At 44.5% G+C, this 25,742-nt stretch overlaps 1 protein-coding gene across 1 annotated transcript in view; it reads right to left on the minus strand.

Moving 5' to 3' along the window:
• Nucleotides 1-4,416: 4,416 nt before the first annotated feature.
• Nucleotides 4,417-25,742, minus strand: part of KDM4B (lysine demethylase 4B) — a 228,728-nt gene continuing 207,402 nt past the window's right edge. Inside the window, exons 15-22 of the mRNA XM_060784971.2 lie at nt 22,440-22,516; nt 21,515-21,570; nt 20,117-20,225; nt 13,946-14,131; nt 13,693-13,857; nt 11,869-11,988; nt 11,428-11,520; nt 4,417-5,571 (exon numbers count right to left, since the gene is read on the minus strand). Coding sequence (XP_060640954.2) covers nt 5,392-5,571; nt 11,428-11,520; nt 11,869-11,988; nt 13,693-13,857; nt 13,946-14,131; nt 20,117-20,225; nt 21,515-21,570; nt 22,440-22,516 — 986 coding nt within the window. The 3' untranslated portion in view covers nt 4,417-5,391. The remainder of the gene's footprint in view (nt 5,572-11,427; nt 11,521-11,868; nt 11,989-13,692; nt 13,858-13,945; nt 14,132-20,116; nt 20,226-21,514; nt 21,571-22,439; nt 22,517-25,742) is intronic.

Raw genomic sequence — 25,742 nt, forward strand, 5'->3', positions numbered from 1 at the left:
CTCCAGCTCATCCCGTTTGGGTATCAGTCAGTACGTCAATGACTTAAATCTAGAAATAGTTTTCTAAGATCTACAGAGATACTCACTGAACACCTCAGCAAGCGAGAGTCCAAAAATGGCAGGCTCAAACCCAGAACCTCAACCAATGGCTGATACTAAATGAGAGACTCCCCCCTGGGCACACGGAAGACTGGGTGACTTGGAAGGCGCTGAACAGGCTGTGCTCTGGCACCACGAGATGCAGAGCCAACCTTCAGAAATGGGGCTACAAAGTGGAATCCACCACATGCGAGCGTGGAGAAGAGCAAACCACTGACTACTTGCTGCAATGCAACCTGAGCCCTGCTACATGCACAATGGAGGACCTCCTTGAGGCAACACCAGAGGCACTCCAAGTGGCCAGATACTGGTCAAAGGACATTTAATCAACTACCAAGCTTGCAAATTTTGTATTTTGTCTGTTTGTTTGTTTGTTTTGTTCTGTTAGAATTGTAATACAATTGACTGTTTGCCCTGACACGACAAACAAAAACCATGAAAGCACCTATTTCCTCTAACACTGAACACAGCTTGGCTATCCATCTCCACGTGCTCATCGTCTTTGTCCTAAAATACAACAACACCTGAGCTCTGCGAGTGCAGCATTCTTCTGAATGAAGCAGAGAATGTTTGAGGACCAGGACATCCATAGGAAGACCAGGGGCTTGTTTATAAAGCCATTCCCCTTCTACACCTGCGAAATGTGGACTGTCTACAGACGTCACACTCAACTCCTGGAACAATTCCATCAGCGTTGCCTCTGAAAAATCTTGCAAATCTCTTGGGAAGACAGGCAGACAAAGGTTAGCAGTGCTGGAAGAAGCAAAGACCACCAGCATTGAAGCGACGCTCCTACGCCATCAACTCCGCTAGACTGGCCACATTGTTCGAATATAGAAAATAAATGAATTCAGCGAATAATTATAGAAACTTGTTACACTGTTCAAATTCACAGAAATCACAAACAATATTATATAGACACTTGTTCTCCTTAGAGATACAGATTTTTATACTCCGAGAACAAGTGTCAAGTTTACAACTTCATAACTTTGTAAGTACCTTAAATGTGTTTAATATAATATATATAATATAATGAATATATTTGCAGCAGATGTCAATAACAAGGGTTAAGTTTATAACTTTTGCAAGTACCTCTAAATGTGTTTTAGTATATGTTGTTTGATGGATATATTTGCAGCATATGTTGATGTATATAACGATTTCAGACCACCAGAGGAAGGTCTGGAGTAAGACCAAAACCGGTTATTCATGTTCAACTCGGCATAAGAAGACACAACATTGATACCATTTCAGAGTGATTGGATTTCACAGGTACCACTAGAGGAAAAACGGTTACAGGTAAGCAACCCATCTTTCCTCTGCGTGGTCAGTCTCCACAGGAGACAGACGGAATGGCCGTCAGTGTCAGGGTATTTGCCGCCACATTTTGAGCACTTCTTAAAGACGGCCACCATTTTAAAGCCCCAGAGAAGGGGTTAACAGGCCTGATAGAGTAGGTCGGACAATCCAAAGTCAACCGGTGAGACTGGAAGAGGCAGGTCCAAAGCGGGAGTCAAAGAGTAGTCTAATCGTTCCGAGTCAAGTCCAAAATTTAGGTAAGTAGGCCAAAATAGAAGAAGAGCAAGTCACGAACTAATGAGAGAGGTTCCTAACTGCTGCTATTGCGGCGGAAAGAAGGAACTGGAATGGCAGCCCCGCCTACCGGCTATATATATATACTCTTGGGGAGTATGGGCGGAGTTACCGCCAAAAAGTCTCCCTTTTAAGATTTTAGAGAGTTCCGAAACTGTCTGCACAGATGCAGAAAACCCATATGTGTGCATTTCACAGACCACGCAGAGGAATATTGTTTGCGATTACTGTGAATTTGAACAGTGTAACAAGTTTCCATAATTATTCGCTGAATTCATTTATTTTCTGTTTTCCATATAAATGGGCTATTTTGTTGAGTTTACTAATTCAGGAACCCTTTCATATTGCACACTGTCCGAATGCCCGATCACCGTCTCTCAAAACAGTTACTATACTCCTAACACAAGAACGGGAAATGGGATGTTGGTAGACAGGAAAAGAGATTGAAAGATGGGCTTAAAGTCAACCTTAAAAACTGTGGCATAGACATCGAGAACTGGGAAGCCCTGACACTTGAATACTCTAACTGGAGGTCAGCTGTGACCAGCAGTGCTGCAGAATTCAAAGAGGCACGAATGGAGGGCAAAAGGGAGAAACCAAGAGGAAGGCGTGTTAAGCCATGCCTTCCACATGGAAACCAATGCCCTCACTGCGGGAGAACATGCGGGTCAAGAATAGGACTCCACAGCTACCTACGCACCCACCAAGACACCACACTTGGAGGACCATCATCTTCAGGCTATGAGGGATCTCCTAAGTTAAGTTATTTGGAAACGGCCATATCAGATTACCTCTCCCATGCCTCTGCTCCAGGCTGAATTCCCTCAAGCCTTTTGTTACCGTGAAAGCACCCCTTTCCTCTAACACTGAACGCAGCTTAGCTATCCATCTCCATGTGCTCATTGTCTTCATCTTAGGCGGAATGCAACGAGCACACAGAGATCAGAGAGGAAGCGAGGCTTCAGGTCACTCCCGCAGGCTGGGTTTGAATCAATGAGGTGATAAGGAAGAATACATATATGTATATATGTCAACCATCGCCATTACTCTTTCTCTTTTGATGACAACAGTGTAACGAGTAAGTTCAACTGTAAATAGTTAAAATGTAAATAAAGATAAGAACCGCTCAGCTGGAGCAGAAAACTTTTGAAGTTAGTTAATTGGATAAGGATCAGCACTTTGGCGAGCCAATTATCTTATCACCTTTAAATATTGCTTTGTAGTTCCTTCACCGTGTTTGTCATCCTCAAATGGAGAGTCACGGGTGGCACCCATAACTCAACAGAATCCCAATGTTCCTCAGCCTTTCCCCTGCTTTTCCTGCTATTGCAGGTCTTACTCTTAGAATCATAGTCAGAAAGGACTCTCAAAGGCCATCCAGTCCCTTCTGCCAGGGAGGAAAAGCACCATCAAAGCACCCCCAACAGATGGCCATCCAGCCTCTCTTTAAAAACCAGTTGTCCACTAGGACTCCAAGCTCTTTTCCGCATGGACTGTATTCAAACCAGGCACCACCCATCCTGTTTCTGTGCATTTCATTCTTTCTGCCTAAGCATAAGATGCTACATTTCTCCTTGCTGAAATCCACTTTGTTAATTTTGGTCAATCAGTTCTCTCCTCTGTGAAGATCCTTTTGGATCCTGATCCTATCTTCTGCAGACTTCGCTCTCCCTCCCTATTTGGTCCCATCTGCAAACTGGATCTGAGGGCCTTCTAAGTCATAAATAAAGATGTTGAAAGGCCCTCTTTATGGCACCCCAAACAGTCCCGTCTTTCCAGGATGATAAAGAGGAACTATTGCGAGAGAAGCAAGCACCCTTTGGGTTCGGTCACTCACCTAATGACAAATCCTCCTAAGAGTAGCATTGGCCAACTCATATTCTACTACTTTGTTTGCAAGAAGATCATGGGGGACTTTTATCAAAGGTCTTGGTTGGGCTTTAGCACAGCGGATTAACCTGCAGAAAATCTTGCCAATCAAAAGGTTGACGATTCAAGCCCAGGTTGGGGTGAGCTCCCGGCCGTCAGCCCAGCTTTTGCTTACCTAGCAGATCGAAAACAACGCTGTGAGTAGATAAATGGGTACTGCTTTAAGTGGATATATAAGGACATGCTGATGATCCAATATAAGGACATGCTGATGATCCAATCAGGAGGTTGTGGTTGGTATATTGTTTTACTGTTTCGTTGTTTTGATATTGCTTTAACTGTTTTGATTTGCTTTAAGTTGTGTATTTGTTATGCATTGTTTTGCGGCCTTGGCCTTTGTAAGCCGCATCGAGTCCTTCGGGAGATGCTAGCGGGGTACAAATAAAGATAATAAAGATAATAAAGATAATAATAATAATAATAATAATAATACAGACAAGAAAGCTCCTCAGCATAGAAGATGGAGCGACAGCATCTCCCTATAGCCAGAGTCGAGCACAGCCTCCAGATGTCAGAAATGGAAAAGATGGGGAAAGCCTTTACCTCTGTTTATGTATTGTCTGTCCTTGTGAATTGTATAATGACATTGAATGTTTGCCATCTATGTGTTCTGTAATCCGCCCCAAGTCCCTGGGGGAACTAGAGTGGAATATAAATAAAGTATATTACTGAAATCATGGTCTGCTCCATCCACAGCATTCCCTGCAAAAGATAAAACGTCCAGCCTCTCCAAATGTAATTTTCCAGTGACCCCCCCAACAGACAAATTATATATACTGAATCCCATGCAGGACATGTTGCGGTGGTTTCATTTATTACAATGCATTCACTGAAAGGAAACATCCGCCGTTCAACACAAACACAACAGTATCCCCCATAACTTTAGCCCCAATAAAAAGAGGTATTTTTTAAAAACAACTTGTTTTCTTCTCCCCAACAATGACAAGACTGCTTCCTTTCTTGGCCGACGCATGGGAATGCCTTATGGCTCAGGACTACACCTCCCATCGCTCCCGACCAATGGCCCATGTTACCATTTTGATTTTTTAAAATGTCAGAAAAAGGAACATTCATTCATGTTTGGGGGTATATTTCCAGGGTGCGGAGGAAATGCTTTGTTCCTTCTTTTGTTTGAATATTTTTTGCTTATTCTTATTTTATAAAACACAACTGTTTTTGATTCTTCTCCTCAATATAGAAAATTCCAAAGGCAATTTTAAATATCTATATGTATATATCATACATACATACACAAATGGTGAATTTCAAAGCCAAAAAAGGCTGCTTCAGTAGTCAGGAAATAGCACCTTTTTTCCTCAAAGAGAAGGTAAAGGAAATATATATATATATTTATGCATTTAACTGGCAGGGAGAGTGAGCGGTGGATGGAAGAAAATGCAGTTACAGTTGCACATTTGGAAGGTTTTACCAACAGGGGAAAGGGGGTTGAGAAAAATCAAACCAACGAAAACACAAAACGGTTCCTCTTTTGTACAGATCCTTCGGGAACGTCCAAGGTTGTGTGTGCCCACTTTGAAAATTCATCAACAGGAAGAACAGAGGTAGGCCAGAAAATGTCTCCAGGGCCCCAAAACGAGAAAAGGAAGAAGTGGATGAAATCCGCATGTTGTTATTATTATTGCACCAGGGGCGAGGACGTCTCTCGCTCCGCACGGCTTTTGTCCCGCTTAAGTTCTCTCCTGCGAGAGGTGGACAGGAAGTTTGAAAACGTGGCTCGTCCGGTTGTTTTCGGTGAAGTCGTGGTCCGTCTCAGAAAGGTGTGCCACTCGGGGTGCTGGGCCGGAAGGGGGCCTGTAGCAGGGTCTCCATGATGGCTAGGTAGTCAGGGCTGGGGCCGCTCTCCTCGGGGGCCTTAGCGGGTCCCACACGGGGCCGCTTAGCCACCTTCAAGTTGTCTCCCGAGGGCCGCTCTTCCCCAGTGCAGAGGGACTAGAAGAGGAAAACAACAACTGTGTGAAAAGCAGACACAGCACACAGGAAGACCAGAAATGCCATGCAATATTGCCCCCCCACCACCCCGAAAACAACCCCGAAAAGAAGGCTACGGCTGGAAACGCTCTTCAATCATTTTCTGCAATTAAGGGGCGCGGGTGGTGCAGTGAGTTAAACCTGCTGATCTAAAGGTTGGCAGTTCAAAGTCGCAGATTGGGGTGAGCTCCTGCTGTTAGCTCTAGCTCCTACCAACCTAGCAGTTCGAAAACATCAATAGCTACTGCTTCGGCGGGAAGGTAATAAAAGCGCTCATGCAGCCAGGCTGGTAAAACATGTCCAGGAGGTGTCTACATACAACAGTTTGGAAATGGAACAAGAGCACCTCCCCATGGCCAAAGTTGAGTACTGCCTCCAGAAAGCTGGAGATGAAAAGGGAGGCCTTTACCGGGATTGTGGCGCAGCTGGCTGAGTGTCAGCTGCATTAAGATCACTCTGACCAAAAGGTCATGAGTTTGAAGCCAGCCCGGGTTGGAGTGGGCTTCCAACCAATTGTGTAGCCTGTTGTCGACCTTTGCAACCCGAAAGACAGTTGCATCTGTCAAGTAGGAAAATTAGGTACCACCTTGTGTGGGGAGGCTAAATTAACTAATTTATGAGGCCATAAAAAAGACTCCAGCAAAGCACTCCAGCAAAAGCATGTGGGGAATGCGGAAGTACTTCATCAAGTGTCGCAAATGGACGATGAAAGCAACAGCTCCCCTGGCGGCCAGAAAGTTAAATAGCCTCTGTGTATGTCTGTATATGTTGTATGTCAAAATTGGCATTGAATGTTTGCCATATATGTGTACACTGTAATCCGCCCTGAATCCCCTGCAGGGTGAGAAGGGCGGAATATAAAAGCTGTAAATAAAATAAATAAATAAATAAATATTTGTTCTGTGTCATTTGTATGTGATTATTATTCCACTGTATTAAAGACACTGAATGTTGGCCTATCTGTGTACGTTGTAATCCGCCCTGAGTCCCCTCGAGGAGATAGAGTGGAATATAAAAAAAGTATATTACTGAAATTGAGGTCTGCTCCATCCATAGCATAGCAAAGATAAAATGCCCAACTCCTCCAAATGTAATTGTCCAATGCCCCCCGCCCCCAATAGACATATTATATATACTGAATCCCATGCAGGACATGTTGCAGTGGTTTCATTTATTACAGTGCATTAACTGTAGTGGTGTGTGGTGGAGGCTCCTTCTTTGGAAGCTTTTAAACAGAGGCTGGATGGCCATCTATCAGGGGTGCAATATTCCTGCTTCTTGGCAGGGGGTTGGACTGGATGGCCCATGAGGTCTCTTCCAACTCTATGATTCTATGATTTTATGAACTGAAAGGAAGTATCTGTCATTCAACACAAACAACAGAATAATAATAATAATAACAACAACAACAACACTTTATTTGTACCCTGCTACCATCTCCCCAAGGGACTCAGTGTGGCTTACATGAGGCAGAGCCCGAATACAACAATACAAACAATAACAACAGTACAAGCAAATTAAAATAAAACATAGACAATAAAATATACAACATTATCAATAAGACAACACACAATTAAAACAGTGGGAAGGCCAAATGTAAAATTAAAATTGGAAGTAATGCTGGGACATGGACGAGAAGGTGATAGTGGCGTTTGTGGAAGGGCATACGAGCAGACCTAAAAAATATAAAGTGCTTTGGAGGACAAGGTGCTATGGAATCAATTATTCTGGGAAGGCACACTGGAACAACCATGTCATCAAGCTCCTCCTAAAGACTGCCAAAGTTGGGGCCTGTCTGATGTCTTTAGAGAGTGAGTTCCAGAGTCGAGGGGCCACCACTGAAAAGGCCCTCTCTCTCGTCCCCACCAACCGCGCCTGCGATGCTGGTGGGATCGAGAGCAGGGCCTCTCCGGATGATTGAAGGGATCGTGTGGGTTCATATATAGAGATGCGGTCATACAGGTAGGCGGGACCCAAACCATTCAGGGCTTTGTAGGTAAGAACCTGCACCTTGAATTGGGTCCGGTAAATTAATGGCAGCCAGTAGAGCTCCTTGAACAGTATCCCACGTAACCTTTCCCCCTTATAAAAAGAGATATTTTTAAAACAACTGGTTTTCCTCTCCCCAACAATGACAAGAATGCTTCTTTTTGCAATAAAAAATTGCGATAAAAAGAAGCAATGCTTTAAAGTTATTGAAAAGTTATTCATGACAGATCTTCTCTGCTGACCACTCTGAATTTCTCAAAAGAGACCAGTCCCTTTTCCTCCACCAGTCCATGGGATCAAACGCTGACTCCAGAAAACAATGCATTAAGGAAAGGAGCAGTTTTTGGGACAGAACACAAAAAAGGTACAGGCTCAATCCCTCGCCTATCCAAGGAAGACTAGAGAGGACCTCTTCCTGAAATAAAGAGCGTCCTGTGTTCCTGTTAAACCACAGGGGCTGGGATTGCGCTTGTATTTTGTAAAGAAAGCCATATAAACCTGGACAATTGTTTCCGATCACTTCCTGGCATCTCCAAGTCAAGACTGAAACCCTGGAGAGCTGTTGCTATTCAAGGGAGGCAACACTGCGCCTCTAACTCAGGAGGAGGTAAGCTTTCTAGGCTTTGATGCCACTCAGCGGGGCGTTGTGTGTTCTTCCAAAAGGCAGACGGGTATTTCTTTTTAAAAACAGATCCAGCCCGGTCTGGTGAATTTGCATAACCCTTTCCTCCCTGACTTCCACTTGTGCAATGTCTCATCGGACTGCGGGACCATATATTATTCCACCTGAACTCCTGCCAAAAAACCAATTGACCTCTGCAGCAGCAAACCCACCTCGGTGCAAACGACTGGCTCAAGCTATTCTGTTCCCATTTGGATCCGGAGAGGAAGAGCGCGCTGTATTTTTTTTTATATTACTTTTCAAAGGACAAAAGTATGCACCACAAAGGAGCTGGGTTATTTTTATATATATTTTTAAAGGACTGGATCAGCAATCAGCTTTATTCTCTCCAAGTGGAGGTCTCTGGAGCTCCACTCTTCTCGCCTTCCTCCTTCCTCTATTGTTTGCTGCGAATCTATAAAATTATAGTTGAGGGTTGTTTGGGGCCAGCTTTCATGATCACTCATGCCATGCAACTACCAGCGCCCACTCCACCCTGGTACTGACATAGAGCACATGGCCTATGGCCAAAAGGGAGGACAGGATGCTCCAAGGACATGTGAACCAGCCATAAAAGTCAATTGCCCTGAGGTGGGAGAAGGTGGGCTCTGGTATGTGGGAAAGGGCAGGCACCAGGCGCCAGGGCTTTTGGGTGATCAATGACATTGTAGCTAAGGCTCTATATTGGTTATGGGTAAACCCAGGCCCAGAGGATGGGTGTGGCCCCTTGGGCTCTTTTCTCAGGCCCTCCTCTTTCTCACCATCCTATCCTTCCTTCTTCCTTCCCTCCCTTCCTTATCTCTTTCTCATTCCTTCCCTCCCTCCCACCATTTAATCTTTCCTTCCTTCCATCCCTTCCTTCCTTCGTTCCTTCCTTCGCTTTTGTCTTTCCTCCTCCCACCCTTCCTTCATTCCATCCTTCTCTTCCCCCTTTCTTCCTTCCTTCCATCTCTTTTTCCTCCCGCCTTTCCTTTCTTTCCTTCCTTCTCACCATTTTGTCTTCCTTTCCCTCTTTCCTTCTTCCTTCCTCGCCTTGTCTTTCATTCCTTCTCTATTGCCTTACCTCCCTTACCTCCCCTCCCATCCTTCCATCCTTCTCTTTCCCCTTCCTTCCTTCTCTCCATTTTCCCCTTCCTTCATTCCCTCTTTCCTCCCTCTCTTTCTCCTTCCTTCCTTCCTTTTGTCTTTCCTTCCTTCTCTCTTGCCTCCCCCCACTCTTCCTTCATTCCATCCTTCTCTTCCCCCTTCCTTCCTTCCATCTCTTTTCCTTCCCACCTTTCCTCTCCTTCCTTCCTTCTCACCATTTTGTCTTTCTTTCCCCTTTTCCTTCTTCCTTCTTTCCCTTGTCTTTCATTCCTTCTCTCTTGCCTTACCTCTCTTACCTCACCTCCCACCCTTCCATCCTTCTCTTTCCCTTCCTTCCTTCCTTCCCTCCCTCCCTCCCTCCCTCCCTCCCTCCCTCCCTCCCTCCATTTCCCCCTTCCTTCATTCCCTCATTCCTCCCTCCTTCCCTCTCTTTCTCCTTCCTTCCTTCCTTCCTTCCTTCCTTCCCTTTTCTCCTTCTCTTGCCTCCCCACCCTTCCTTCATTCCATCCTTCTCTTCCCCCTTTCTTCCTTCCTTCCATCTCTTTTTCCTCCCACCTTTCCTTTCTCCTTCCTTCCTTCTCACCATTTTGTCTTTCTTTCCCTTTTTCTTCCTTCTTTCCCTTGTCTTTCATTCCTTCTCTCTTGCATTACCTCCCCTCCCACCCTTCCATTCTTCTCTCTCCCCCTCCCTCCCTCCCTCCCTTCCTTCCTTCCTTCCTTCCTTCCTTCCTTCCTTCCTTCCTTCCTTCCTTCTTTCCTTCCCTTTTGTCTTTCCTTCCTTCTCTCTTGCCTCCCTCCCACCTGTTTGATTGTACCTTCTTGTATGGCATGGGGTTGGACTGGGTGGCCCTTCCAGCTTTAGGATTCTATATCAGGAGTAGGCAATTCAGGATCTAATGGATACACTTTTTCTCTCCTGTCCTCCATCTCATCCTGACCAAGGCCAACCCTGTTTGGATCCAAATGTTTCCCATCTTTCCTTCACTTTCTGCCTCCAAAAGAGAAGAGAAAGGGAGGAAAGGGCAAGGAGGGTGCACCCACTCCACTCTGGCCTGCCATGCAGCCCCCAAGTTAGAAAGTTTGCCCATGCCTGCTCTATATAGATGGGCAGTAGTGTTAGTTTCTTGTATTCCGAACAACAAGGATGTATGGTATCTTCAACCCTTGTGCGTCTTGGCATGTTCTTTCCAGAGAAGACTAAACCCACAGCAACACATTTGGAGCAAAGAATTCAAGCCTAGATGAAACAACACCAGCAGCAGTCTTCTGTACCCAATTCCATAGGATTCCCCATTGTCATCCTTCCCTTCCCTCCGAGAAATGGCTCTATAGGCCATCTATCCGGTGCAGTGCAGTGAATGACATGAATATTCTAAGTGACAACTGTTCTAAGTCCTATCTTTTAATGACCTCCATCTTTTTAAAGTTAAAAATAGCCAGAAAAGGACCCAATCTTTGACATTCAGAGCTCCAAATTTCCAAAGAGCAGGCCTCAAAATATTGTATTTCCTCACATAATAGTCGTACTCTTCTTCTTCATCAAAAAAAGGGGTCTGCAACTATTACAGGAGGAAAAAACCTGTCTTTATTCTCCAGTTTCTGCTGTTCTTGCTTTTAAAAAAAAAAGTTTTACCCCCAAAAGGGGATGAGGAGGAGGGATGATCCAGTGTCAAACAGTCTCTGAAGGCAAGGCAGTTCTGAAACTATAAAATGGAGGTCTCTAACGTTTCACTCTTCTCTCCTTCCTCCAAGGAAGTTTTAAAAAACCAGAAATGGAGGTTTCTGGAACTTGAGTCATCCTTCCTTCCTCCAAAGAACTCCATTTCAGGTTTTCTAAACTTCCTTAAGGCCTTGAAAGAAAGAGGGAGGAGGGAGGAGAGAAAAGTGGAGCTTCACAGACCTTCATTTTGTAGTTTTTACACTGCTTTGCCTTCGAGAAAGAAGGAAGGAAAAATCAGCCTCAAAAGGGGGTGCAACTCTTGTGTGAGGAAAACAAAAATACAGTTTTTGGCACTCCAAAAAAATGAGGGTACGAGTATTATGTGGTGGCAACAATTATACGATGAAATATGGGTGCCTACCAGTCGTGACTTGACTCTCTTGGGAAGGTCTTCATCCAAAGTGTAGATCTCGCCTCGCTTGACCATTAGCTGAGCACCATCTTCAAACTCGACCTGCAAAACAAAGGAGGAAAGGGCTCAAGCAACCTTCCTTTTTGTTAGTTCTTACATATTTGGCTATCAAGAGAAGGGCTTGTTAACTATGTTCAGCTATGCCTGAAACATTTTTAAATAGGACAGCTTATTTGTTTTTATGTATTATTATTATTATCATCATCATCATCATCATCATTATTATATAATTCGTGTTATCCGTGTCAACTAATGGATAGACTATTTGCTCACAAACCTGTCCTTTCAAAGCACAGGCATCACCAATATTTTGAGCCTTCTTCCAGGAAATAACATCAGTGCAATTTTCAGTTTCAGGCCCAGTTTTCTGTCATTCGCTGGATGTCTCACCTGGAAGATCTGGCTGATGTGGGCGGTAATGAACTTGGCACGGTAAACCATGTCGTCGGTCAAGTGCAGTCTGACCAACTCTCCCTCCGCCGGCGGTCCCAGCTTGAGGCAGTCTCTGCTCTGAAAAGGTAATCAGAGACACAATCAGAATGACAGAGGGAGGGAAGTCTGCCCAGAGACCCATTTGGCCCTTTCTCTTCCCACTCTTTGAGCCATCACGGTCTATCTCTTCTGTACTGTATACTATAGAGCCCTGCGTTTTATAAACTGTGGGTCCCAACCTCAAACAGGCTCCCCTTCACTCAATGTTAGGGTCCTGAAAAAATATGACAACAATAAAGTTTTCTGAATGCCACCTAGTGGCTATTTTAGGCATTGACATACTGCAAGAATGGCCTGCCCCAGGGGAGCAAGGTTGCTCCATCAATGTTCAACATTACACAAATGATCAGCCACTGCCAGAAGGGACAGAGAGTGTTAAATCTATGCTGATGATTGTGCCATCACCACTCAAGCAGGGAGCTTTGAAATGGTCGAAAAGAAGCACACTGAAGCACTAGGTGCTCTTACTGCCTATTACAGGGAAAAACAGCTTCTTCCTAATCTATCTAAAACACAGATTTGTGCTTTACATCTTAAAAAAAGACAAGCATCTCAAGCTCTGGGGATTACCTGGGAAGGAATCCCACTGGAGTATTGCAGAACACCAAAAAATCTGGAAATCACTCTGAACCGTGCTCTGACTTACAAGAAGCACTGCTTGAATATCAAGCAAAAGGTGGGTGCTAGAAAAAAATATAAAATGAAAGCTGACTGGCACAACCTGGGGATCACAACCAGACACAGTGAAGATATCTGTCCTTGTGCTTTGTCGTTCTGCTGCTGAGTACGCAAGGCCACTGTGGAATACATCTCACCACATTAAAACAGTGGATGTGGCTTTAACGAGAAATGCCACATTATCACAGGATGCCTACGCCCTACACCGCTGGAGAAATTATACTGTTTAGCTGGTACTGCACCACTTGACATCCGTTGGGAAGTAGCAGCCTTTAATGAAAGTACCAAGACAGTGACATCTCTAGTCCATCCACTGTTCGGATATCAGCCAGCATGCCAATGCCTTAAATCTAGAAATAGCTTCCTAAGATCTACAGAGATACTCGCAGGAACACCTCAGCAAGCGAGAGTCCAAAAGTGGCAGGTGAAAACCTGGAACCTCAATCAGTGGCTGATACTGAATGAGAGACTCCCTCCTGGGCACACAGAAGACTGGGTGACTTGGAAGGTGCTGAACAGACTGTGCTTTGGTACCATGAGATGCAGAGCCAACCTTAAGAAATGGGCCTACAAAGTGGAGCTCACGACAGGCGAGTGCGGAGAAGAGCAAACCACAGACCACTTACTGCAATGCAGCCTGAACCCTGCCACATGCACAATGGAGGACCTTCTCACAGTGACACCAGAGGCACTCCAAGTGGCCAGCTTATGGTCAAAGGACATTTAGTATAATGCCAAGTATTTAACTCTGTTTGTGGTTTTTTATATATTATAACTGTTTTCTTAATTCACTTCTGACACGATAAATAAATAGGCATTGATATGAATCCATTCTGCAGTGTTTACAGAGAACTCTGCAGAAGATCATCCTTTTTGGCAAGCCTTGCAAATACCTGATTTGCTGTCAGTAAATATTTGATTTTTATATGCCTATTTCATATACTTATATATCCTGGGTCACGTAAAAATTTCTCAGGCCAACAAATATCCCAAGTAGAAAGGTTTGAGAAGCCTACTTCTCTCTTAACCATGTCTGCTACTTACAATAATGTTCTCTGGGTAAACATTGTCACTATAGGAACCATCCTCGAAATTGACTTCGTAAAAGGTCTGCGTCGTGACGCCGATCACTTTGCACCGGTAGTAGAGCCCGTTGCGGCACTTGGTGATCACCGTCTGGCCCAGGGACACCTCCCTGGAGAAGGGAATCTGAAAAGAGAAAGTTTTGGTTTTGCACTGCAAGTTTGAGGATAAAGGTGTACAAGGAGGGAGATGGGGACGGGGGGCGGGCACTTACAACGTGGTTGGCTGCTTTGTGTTTGAAGCAGGTGATGGACACAGCGTATGGCCAGTCGTCCGGCTCAATGGGCACACCGGCAGCGTGGGCGCAAGTGACGTGGAAGGAAGTGGAGCAGTGCTCGTAGGAGCATTGGATGCAGGCGCCCGAGACCTTCTTCATCCACTTCCGGCAGTAGACACATTTCTGAGAAGGAAGGGAGCAAGCAGGGAGAGGCCTGGGTCAGCATCGCAGCAGAAATTGCAACAATCCTCCATGTTCTGAGGTAGCTTATCTATTTATCTACTTCATTTCTATCCCGCCTTTCTTGACCCGAGAGGAGACTCAGGGTGGACAGGTAAACAATAAAACAACGTATCATAAATACATAAATAATCTAAGCATATAAACAATTAAAAGTCGTAACCCTAAAAACCACATATAAAATTCCAAGTGATGATCTCATGTCCAAATTGTTTTCCAAAATCCATAGTCCATTATTCAAGCTTATTCTGTAGTTTCCTATTTACCAAATGCCTGCGTAAAAAGCCAGGTCTTAATTCTCTTTCTAAAAACCAGGAGGGATGGGGCCTGCCTGATGTCACTAGGGAGGGAGTTCCACAGCCGAGGGGCCACCACTGAGAAGGCCTTGTCTCTTGTCCCAACCAAACGCGCTTGTGAGGAGGCTGGGACAGAGAACAGGGCCTCCCCATCCAATCTTAAAGCTCTTGTAGGCTCATAGAAGGAGATACATTCAGACAGGTAAGTAAGCACCATGAGTGAAGAAAAGAACAGGTGAGGTCTCATCCATGCCCAGCTGAATGCATTTCCACTGTTTTAGGCCTTGTACAAGTGACAAAGAATGCACCAGGCAAGACACACCATGCTCTGACGCAACAAACCCATTCTTATTTTCCTCACTCCAAGCCAATGGAAGCCAGCATGACATCTCCTGGATTATTTTGGACTGTACCTCCTATCCTTTCCTATTATTGGCCATGCCAGCAAGGGTTTACACACCTAAACATCCATACCCAGGACGTCATATCCCTCGCATGTTTTGAGTTCCCCCCAACCCCTCCAAGATTTTCAGCTGGTCATGGTGGTTCTGTGTGCCAATTGAGGTCTGGGGCCATCATTGGTGAGGTCCAGAGTGTTCTTTGATTACAGGTGAGATATAAATCCCTGCACCTACAATGGCTATAAATCAAGGTGAATTCCCCCCAAACCTCTCCAGTATTTTTCTTAGGTCATGGGGTTCTGTGGGCCAAATGTGGTCCAGGTTCTTGGTCAGTGGGGGTCGCAGTTCTCTGACTTGATGCAGGGTGAACTACAACTTCCATCATGTGGAGCCAATCCCCTCGACTCCTTAGTTGCTGATTAGTTCTGATCTGTTTGTTGTGCAGACAGAGTTGGAAAGAGTAGGAAAGGGTTAAGGGAGAGGCAGTGGGCGGGATCATGCAAATTCCATACCAATGGAGGGAGTAAGAAACAGTGGGATGTCTGTGGTGGAGGAAAAACTGAAAATATAGGATGAAATTGTCCCCAAATGAAAGCATTCCTTGGGTGGTGGGCAGTAGTGGAGGACATCAGCAGGGGTTGGGCTACACGTTAATGTCACTGAAGGGAGGGCTTTTGGTGGCTCTTCAGCACTGTTTGTGGAAGTGGGAGCCTGTCTGTGGAAGTGGGAATCCCAGCCATATACACACATACATATTTTCACTGTTATTGTGTGTGTATGTGTGTGTGTGTGTATATATATATATATTCTATCCTCTCTTCAAAGAATTTCCAAGTGTTCCTTCCCTGGGCAGTGCTGCAACCTTCCTCAGGGTAGAAAACAAGGCTTTTCTATGACTCGAAAAGTAGCTGCCATATTCCAAACGGCATTGTGTCTGCTTTCCCTGGGAACCAACTCTGCAGCAGAAAACCTGCCTTCAGGCCGAGACGGAGAGCCTAAAGAGTCTCTCGGGGTGCCGCTATCGGGAGCGCTGTATATCAGTGCCTGGTCCTCCTCCGGGAAGGATTTTGGTATTGACAATTTGATAATGAGATCTCGTCGGTATTGACCGGCTGCCCAGGCTGCTCAATTCGTGGCAGATCTGAACTTGGGAGTATTTTCTCCTCCCCCGCTCCCCCCGCCCCAAAACAGAAACAGATGCATCCAAATATGTACAAACGGGAGAAAAACTCTACATCAAAAAACGGCAGCCTGACGAGAGAGTAAACATCACAAAAAGACATCAATGACAAGCAACATCAGTCATCGCATCAAAGGACTTCATCTAATTACTCCTTCAGAGTCTCCGAGTCTCACCCTTGATAGCTGACCTCAATAGAAACGATGAAACCTGCCCCACTATTTGTGCCGGAACCATGGCTGCATTCCCATACTTTGGAAGGGATCTTCAGACATCATCTATACACTATTTAAGAGTTCTCTTGTTTTTACTAGGTAGCACACAGGCAACGTTTACCCAATGTAGTCCTATCATCTTGATATATGAACAAAGCATGCAGGATGATATGTCTGTACACATAATGCAAGTGTAAATATTGATGTGTGTATGTGGCTAGGCTGTCCACTTACACAGGCAAGCTCCTGCCTCCACCAACAGCTATAACCCCTACCTATGAGGACCCACCCGTGGCCCTCCCTTCAATGACATTGGAGGTTATAGTGAGCAACATAAACATGTCCAAGAGCCCTGCCAATGTCGTCCACAAACACCACGCTGCCCACTACCCAAGCGAAGGGTTTCATTCGGCCACAATTTCATCCTAGATTTTATGTGTTTCCTCCACCACAGGCATCCCAGTGTTTCTGACTCTCTCCATTGGTGTGGAATTTACATGACCCTGCCCACCGCCTCTCCCTTAACCCTTTCCTATTCTTTTCTATGGCACACAGCAGAGGAATTGATCAGCAACTGAACATACTGGAGAGGTTTGGGGAAAATTCACCATGATTTATAGGAGTTCTAGGTACTGGGATGTATAGTTCACCGGCAATCTAAGAGCACGCTGAACTCTACCAATGATAGACCTGAAACAAACTTGGCACACAGAACCCCCATGATCAACTGAACCTACTGGAGGGGTTTGAGGGGACTGACTCACCATAGTGGGAGTTGTAGTTTACCCTACAGCCAGAGAGCACAGTGAACCCCACTGGTGATGTATCTAGAGCCAACTTGCTCGACATAACAAACTTTAAGTACTGGTGGAGCTTTTCAGGGTTATGTGGTCTATGTGATTTATTTTTAAATGCATGTATTGTTATTGTTATTGCTTGTATCATTGTATTGTGGGCACGGCCTCATGTAAGCCGCACCGAGTCCCTTGGGCAGATGGTAGCGGGGTATAAATAAAGTATTATTATTATTATTATTATTATTATTATTAACCTGGCATGATGAGAGTTGGCGTTCACCCACAACCTTACGGATTCTGTACAATTAAAAAAACTGAGTTTTTCAAATAACCCGGGCAATGCTGGGTATCCAAGCTTGTGTGTGTGTGTGTGTGTATAGCATCTGTTATTGAACACAACTAAATCTGAACCTGCTGCAAATCTCCACCTCAAATCTTTCATTATTACAGTCACAGACCAGCGTATGGAGAATTGGGTACAGTCTGATAAAAGCGTAATACATTCAAATCATTAGGCTAAAAGCTAAAATAAAAGAGTATATTAAAAAGCTAAGCATGCTTCCTAAGAGACTGCCAGGCCTGTGCATTTTCTAGTTCCCATTTGGGCATCTTTGGCATTTGAAACCCCATTGGTTGGTCCCTATTCTTTCCTACAACAATCAGGGCTGGAAATGTAGATATAGTTCTTCAGACTGCTTCTCATTGCAACCCAATAGAATATGCCGCCTCAAAGCGTAGTCGAGTCTCCTTCTCAGGAGGCTTTTAAGCAGAGCCTGGATGGCCATCTGTTGGGAGGGCTTGGATTGTGTCTTCCTGCCTGACAGAATGAGGTTGGCCCTTGGGGTCTCTTCCAAGTCTAGGATTCTAGGCGGAACCCTCTGCTTCCCACCAATTAGCAGAAAGCAACACTATACAAACATGATAGCAGAAGGAAGAGCTGCCGGAAAGCTGCCCCAGCAGCTGGAGAGGACTTCACGGATTCCTCTGGGGAGGCCCATTAAGCAGTACAAGCGAGTCCCATGTAAGGAGAGGATGTTTTAATTTGCCGCTACAAGCGTGGGTAATGAAGAGGATGGCGAGCGGGAAATGTCAGGTTATCCATAAAAAGAGCGGGCTCCACGCAATTTATCGCTCGTGTATCAATGCGGTGCTGTCACGGCGTTGAATAATGGCCCCGTCCTACCTTCGCCAGGCAAACCAAAGCCTCGCAAATCTCTCAGAAGCATCTCAGGCCTCGTCACACATGGAATGCCTGTATCAAACCTGTGGGTCGTATTTCATCGCATAATGGTTGCCAGCGTGTAACAGCCAAACCCCCATTTTTGGGTGACAAAATTGGTATTTTTATGTTCCTTGCATAATAGTTGCAGAGCCATTTGGAGCTCAATTTCAGGTTTTTGTAAACTGCCTTGTCTTCAGGGAAGGAAGGAAGGAAGGAAGGAAGGAAGGAAGGAAGGATGGATCTTCCCTCCTCCTTTCTCATAGGCAAAGAAGCTTAAAAAAAACCAAACAGACAGAAACAGAGATGTTTACTTGAGGCTGGACGATCCTTCAAAAAATGAGATGCCCTGCGGCTCCTCCATGACGGCAAAAGTCTTGGAAAGCAATGGGTCCCAAAGTGACCCATTTAAGGTGGAATCAGGTGTCAATCAGGGATGTGTTATTGCCCCATCCTTATTCTCCATCCTCATTGCTATGATACTTCATCTTGTTGATGGGAAGTTTCTCACCAGAGTGGAAATCATATATCGGACAGATGGCAAGCTATTTAACCTCAGCGGACTGAAAGCCAGAACCAAGGTCACAACAACTCACATTGGAGTTACAGACCTCCATTTGAGTTATAGAACTCCAACTCATATTGGAGTTATAGAACTCCAATATGCTGATGATAACATAGTCTGTGCACATTCAGAAGACCTACAAGCCACATTAAACACCTTTGTAGAAGCTTGGCCTCGCATTGAACACTGAGAAAACCAAAGTGCTCTTCCAGCAGGCACCAGCCAACCCCTCTGCAATACAACTTAATGGTGTAACATTAGGAAATGTCAACCTTTTATGTTCCCTTGGCAGCCACCTCTCTACAAAAGTCAACGTTGACACTGAAATACAACACTGCCTAAGCTCTGCGAGTGCAGCATTCTTCCAAATGAAGCAGAGAATGTTTAAGGATGAGGACAGAGGCCAAAGTGCTTGTTAATAAAGCTATCGTAATCCCAAACCTGTTATATGCCTGAGAAATGTGGACTGTCTACAAACATCATACGCAACTCCTGGAACAATTCCATCAGCGTTGCTTCCGAAAAATCCTGCAAATCTCTTGGGAAGACAGGCGGACAAATGTCAGTGTGCTGGAAGAAGCAAAGACCACTAGCACTGAAGCGATGCTCCCACGTCATCAACTCTACCGGACTGACCCTGTGGTCCAAATGCCCAATCACCGTCTCCCAAAGCAGTTACTCTCCTCCCAACAGGAAAGGTAAACTTGGTGGACAGGAAAAGAGATGTAAAGATGGGCTTAAAGCCAACCTTAAAAACTGGCATTGACACTCAGAACTGGGAAGCCGTGGCCCTTGAGCGCTCTAGCTGGAGGTCAGCTGTGACCAATAACAGTAGGGAATTCAGAGAGGCATGAATGAAGGGCAGAAGGGAGAAACATGCTAAGAGAAAGAAGGCGTGTCAAGCCAACCCTTATGGGACCGTCTTCCAACTGGAAACCGATGTCCTCATTATGGAAGAACATGTGGATCAAGAATAGGGCTCTACAGCCCTCTACGTATCCACTGCGAAGACACTATACTTGGAGGACCACCATATTCAGACAACAAGGGATCGCCAAGTAAGTAAGTAAAGGATCATCCCTCCTTCTCTTCCTCCTGTGGAACTTTTTTTTAAAAAAAATCAGAAACTGAATAATCAAAACCACTTTTTTTCATTGCATAATAGTCACATCCCTTTTTTGGTATGGGGGGGGGGGAGATAAAAACTGTGACTATTATGCGATGAAATATGTTATCTTCCCAATTGGGTCCTTACCAGTTTCCACCTTTGCTCCAAGATGCCAGTGATGTCTACAGGGTGACGCTCAATGACGTTGACAAAGCGGGCCTCCGGGACGGCGATCGCACAGATGACGTGGACCCACCTGAGAAATATTAGCCACAGAAAAAAGAAATGTCATTGGATGTATGCAGCTACTAGCCTGGCAGCCATATTAGTATACAGGCAGTCCCCAAGTTATGGACAAGGTTCTGTAGGCCTGTTCTTAAGTTGAATTTGTTTATAAATCAGAAGAGGGTGTGCTTTAGCACAGCGGGTTAAACCGGCAGCTGCAGAAAATCTTGCCTATCAAAAGGTCGACAGTTCAAGCTTGGGTTGAGGTTAGCTCCCAACTGTCAGTCCAGCTTCTGCCCCCCTAGCAGTTCAAAAACAGCAATGTCAGTAGATAAATAGGTACTGCTTTGGCGGGGAAAAAATAAAAGGTGCCCATGCAGACATGCCAGCAATTCAATCGGGAGAACATCTAAGGACAGCAAAGCTCCTCGGCATGGAAGATGGAATGACAGCACCCCCCTCCCATGGCCAGAGTCAAGCACAGTCTCCAGATGCCGGAGATGGCAAAAGATGGAAAGCTTTACCTTTGTTTATGTATTGTCTGTACTGTATGTATGTATGTATGTATGTATGTACTGTAATTCGTCCCAAGTCCCCTTGGGGAGATAGGGTGGAATATAAATAAAGTATATTAGTATATTATTATTAAGAGGTACATATTGGCTTGTTGTGGAAACAAGGATTGGTGAGAAAGCTTCAGTGGAGACTCCTTTTCATCATTTTAATAAACACTTTCAGGAGTGAATTTCCCTTCCAATTTGTAGATTTCTCTCACTTCCTGTTGTCTCAGCTCTGTTTGTAACGATGAGTCGTTTGTAAGTTGGATGTTTTTGTAGCCCATGGACTGCCTGTATACATCTCTATACAATAAGGAACCAGTCTGCCTCAAATAACGTTTTCACAGCAATTTGTGGCAAAGACACGGGAAGATTAAGAAAGCGGCTTAGCTGCTGAAATCTTTCAAAGCATTACGGAGGGTAAAAAAGGAAAAAAACAACCACACCTCAACAGATTAAAGCATCCCATGCTTGATGAAATTTCAAAAAGCAGGCCAGTCCACCCAGAAAGGTAGCTGAAATTAATGAAATTTTCCTTAGTAACAAAGCGTGAAGCATGACATGAAATGGGCTTAACAGAAACGTTGCACTTCCCTTCCTTCCTTAAAAGTAGGGGTGGGGGAGAGATATTTTTGGGACTGCTCCTTCCCCACAGAAGGAATTGTTGCTGCTTTCCCCTCAAAGGATTGTAAGAATCGGCACAGGGAAAAATAACATCTAAAAATTGGGTCTGTTTTGCGGATTGGGAACGTTTTCAAGGTACCTGCCATCAGTGGTCTTTTGAAGGGCTCCTCCCCGGAGGTTGCAGAGGCAGCAGTCCTAGAAAGGGAAAGACAGATTAGCGGCGAAAGGGGTGGGATGCTCCCTTGAAGCAGAGCCAAGAACATATCTAGCGAGGCAAACTCTTTTGTATTCAAAGAGGCCTTTGAGAATGGATTTTTCAAGGGAAAACAGGACGATCAGTCTCTCATTGAATGGCTTCTTAACTATGCTGTTAACTCTGTTTTTACAATGGGCATAGGGTCAGGCACGCTGACGCAACATGTTAAGTGCGAAATAGTGAAGGCATACCTATGTTTCTAGCTCTCATTGAGAGCAAAAGCATGCCTGAAATCAGATGAAGAACAACTCCAGAAATATCAGGAGTGGAAACGGGGAGATTCTTGGCCTATAAAGCCCTATATGACTCCAGCTCAGCTTACTTGTCCGAACGTATCTAGCTCTATGTTCCGCCTCATAGTTTAAGATCTGCCGGGTAGGCCCTGCTCTCGGTCCCACCAACTTAGCAAACGTGGATTGTGGGGACAAAGGACAGGGCCTTCTCAGTGGTGACCCCTCGCCTGTGGAATTTGCTCCCCAGCAAAATTAGATCAGCGCCCTCCCTCCTTTCTTTCAGAAGAAAACTGAAGACGTGGTTGTGGAACCAGGCTTTTGGCTAATGGATATAATGGCACCTGAACAGTGAATTGGACCAGACGATGATTGTTATCATGGAAATGCCTTTATGATTTGATAATTAATGTTGTTTTAATGTGTTGTATGATTTTATTCTGCTTTTATAATTGTAAGTATTGCGGCATCAAATTGTTGCCATTGTGAGCTGCTCTGAGTCCCCCTGCCGGGGTGAGAAGAACGGGCTAAAAACGATGCAAATAAATAAATTCACACCAAGCTAAAGTTTTCCTTACCGCAACCAATGCGTTGGCTGAGCATCGAGAGCAAGTCCAGCCTTCGTTCACAAGGTCGGGCCGAATCCCATAGCAACCTGAAACACATCAAAAGGCATTCAATTTTGGTGTGCGGGGGGGATGTCGTATTTCCTCGAATCTAACACATACCTCCATTTTCAAAAACCCTGAAACAAATCGGTACATCACCCTAAGCAAACTAGCAAAAAGTAATAAAAACATGAATGCGAAGTGCTGGAAATGCAAAAGAGAAATAGGTACCTTCTTTCACATGTAGTGGAGCTGTAACAGGGCAAATAACATTTGGCGAGTAATACATGGAATAATTCAGAAGATTCTACAGTTAAAATTACAAATGAAACTCGAGAACTTCCTATCAGGAATTATTGATATATATTGATTTAGAAATAAATAAATATATCCTTTTTAATTCTTTAACGACCGTGGCTAGAATTGTATATGCAAGACATTGGAGATTAAATGAAACGCCCACGTTAAATGAATGGATGACTAAAATAGTAGAAATAATGTGCATGGATAGACTGGCACAATTGATAGCAAAAAGTCAAAACGAAACCAAAAAGGAAACGGACTGGACACTATATGAAACAAGAATAAATGAATATAGCTATTTAAAGAAGTATGGAAGATGGATTCATTTACCCCAGGGAACTGATCAAGCAAAAGGAGAACAAGCATTAGGAGAGAGCCCCCGGTGGTGCAGTGGGTTAAACCCCTGTGCCGGCAGGATTGAAGACTGACAGGTCAGAGGTTTGAATCCTGGGAGAGCGCGGATGAGCTCCTTCTATCAGCTCCAGCTCTCCATGGGGGACATAAGAGAAGCCTCCCACAAGGGTGGTAAAATATCAAAATATCCTGGCGTCCCCTGGGCAACGTCCTTGCAGACGGCCAATTTTCTCACACCAGAAGCGACCTGCAGTTTCTCAAGTCGCTCCTGACACGACCAAAAAAAAAAAAAGGATAGAAAGGTGAACCATGGACAATAAATCATGATGAAGAGGATTGGAGGTTAACAGATCCCCTCCCCTCTACTTTTTCTACCCTGGACGTATCCTCCCCCAGCCTTTTAAAAGTTTTAATTCCCCCTTCCTCACACCCTTCCTAGACGTTTCTATGTTTTTGTTTTTTTCTATTTTTCCTAAAAATATATTTATTTTTTAAAAATATTTTATTGAAAAAAAAACTTAATAAAAAATTAATAAAAAACAGCCTGGAACAAAAAAAAAAGGTATTTGCGGTGAATGTAATGTGCAGTGGCAAAAAGTGCACTCTTTGTCATTTGGCCCAAAAAAAGGTGTGCATTACAGTTGCCTCTTGGTAAGGACTCCAAAGCTTCTAGCAATGGAAAAAAAAACAAATTGGGGTGCATCTGTGCTGTAGAATGAATCCACTTTAATTGCTTGGTTCAATGCTATGAAATATTAAACATCGATGGAGCAAGCATTCCCCTGAAGCAGGCCGTTCTTCTGTTTTCGCCATCCACTTCTCTGATCCAGGAACTCAAAAAATGTTTAACATTTACACAAATGATCAGCCATTGTCAGAAGGGACAGAGAGTTTCATCTAGGCTGACGATTCTGCCATCACTGCTCAAGCAAAGAGCTTTGAAATGGTTGAACACAAACTCTCCAAAGCTTTAGGTCCTTTTAATGCCTATTACAGAGAAAACCAGCTGATTCCTAATCCATCTAAAACAGACAAGCATCTCAAGCTCTGGGGATTACCTGGGAAGGAATCCCTCTGGAGCCTTGCAGCACATCAAAATACCCGGGAGTCACTCTGGAACATGTTCTGACTTACAAGAAGCACTGCTAGGATATCAAACAAAAAGTGGGTACCAGATCGTCTGGAGGGGCCCTGCTCTCGGTCCCACCAGCCTCGCAAGCGCGCCTGGTGGGGACGAGGGACAGGGCCTTCTCGGTGGTGGCCCCTCGGCTCTGGAACTCCCTCCTACTGGAGATTAGAACTGTCCCTTCTCTCCTGACTTTTAGAAAACAGGTGAAAACCTGGCTCTGGAAACTGGCATTTGACGAGTGAGTCAATAACTTGTGGCTATATGGATGGATGGTGATGAACAACGATTTTATTGTGACGACTTGGCCATTGTAATTATATGATTGTATTTTTGGTATTTTAATGTGTTAGTGTATTACAGAATGTGATGTTTTTAAACGATTGCTTGTGATATTATTGTTGGAAACCGGCCTGAGTCCCTCCACTGAGATGAGAAGACCGCTATACAAAAGTTCTAAATAAATAAATAATAAATAAATAATATCATACGAAAGCTGACTGGCACAACCTGGGGATCACAACCAGATACAGTGAAAGCATCTGCTCTTGCACTTGGCTACTCTGCTGCTGAGTACGTATGCCCGGTGTGGAATACATCGCACCACATTAAAACAGTGGGTGTGGCTCTTATGAGACATGCCGCATTATCACAGGATGCCTACGTCCTACATCATTGGAGGAATTATACTGTTTAGCAGGTATGGCACCAACTGACATCTGTCATGAAGTAGCCACCTGTAATGAAAGGACCAAGGCACTGACATCTCCGGCCCATCCTCTGTTTGGAAATCAGCCAGGATGCCAATGCCTTAAATCAAGAAACAGCTTCCTAAAATCTACAGAGCTACTCACAGGAACATCTCAGCTAGTGAGAGTCCAAAAATGGCAGGCTAAAATCTGGAACCTCAATCCATGGCAGATACTAGATGAGAGATTGCCTCCTGCACACACTTCGCTGGGTGATGCGGAAGGTGCTGAACAGACTGCGCTCTGGTACGAGATGCAGAGCTAACCTTAAGAAATGGGGCTACAAAGTGGAGTTCGTGACATGCGAGTGCAGAGGTGAGCAAACCACAGACCACCTACTACAATGCGGCCTGAGCCCTGCCACATGCACAAGGGAGGACCTTCTCACAGCCACACCATAGGCACTCCAAGTGGCCAGCTTCTGGTCAAAGGAAATCTAGTATAATGCCAAGTTTTTTAACTTTGTGTGAGTGGTTTTTTTTTAGAAAAATACATTACAACTGTACCCCCAATTTGCTTCTAACACAATAAATAAATAAATAAATAAACTTTACGCCACATTTTGCGATAGTTTGTCAATAAATATCTCAAAGAGACTCAACCAAGACAACCTCGTTTTTGGCAGCCACAAAGTAAAACAACTACTTTCAAAGTATTTTCCTCACAATTAAACAGGAAATAATACATTTAACCCAGAAATAGATTTTTTTTTCAAATTTTGTCACATAGTACCCTTGGGAA

The sequence above is a fragment of the Anolis sagrei genome, chromosome X (assembly GCF_037176765.1).
Source record: "Anolis sagrei isolate rAnoSag1 chromosome X, rAnoSag1.mat, whole genome shotgun sequence".
Classification (NCBI taxonomy): Eukaryota; Metazoa; Chordata; class Lepidosauria; order Squamata; family Dactyloidae; genus Anolis; species Anolis sagrei.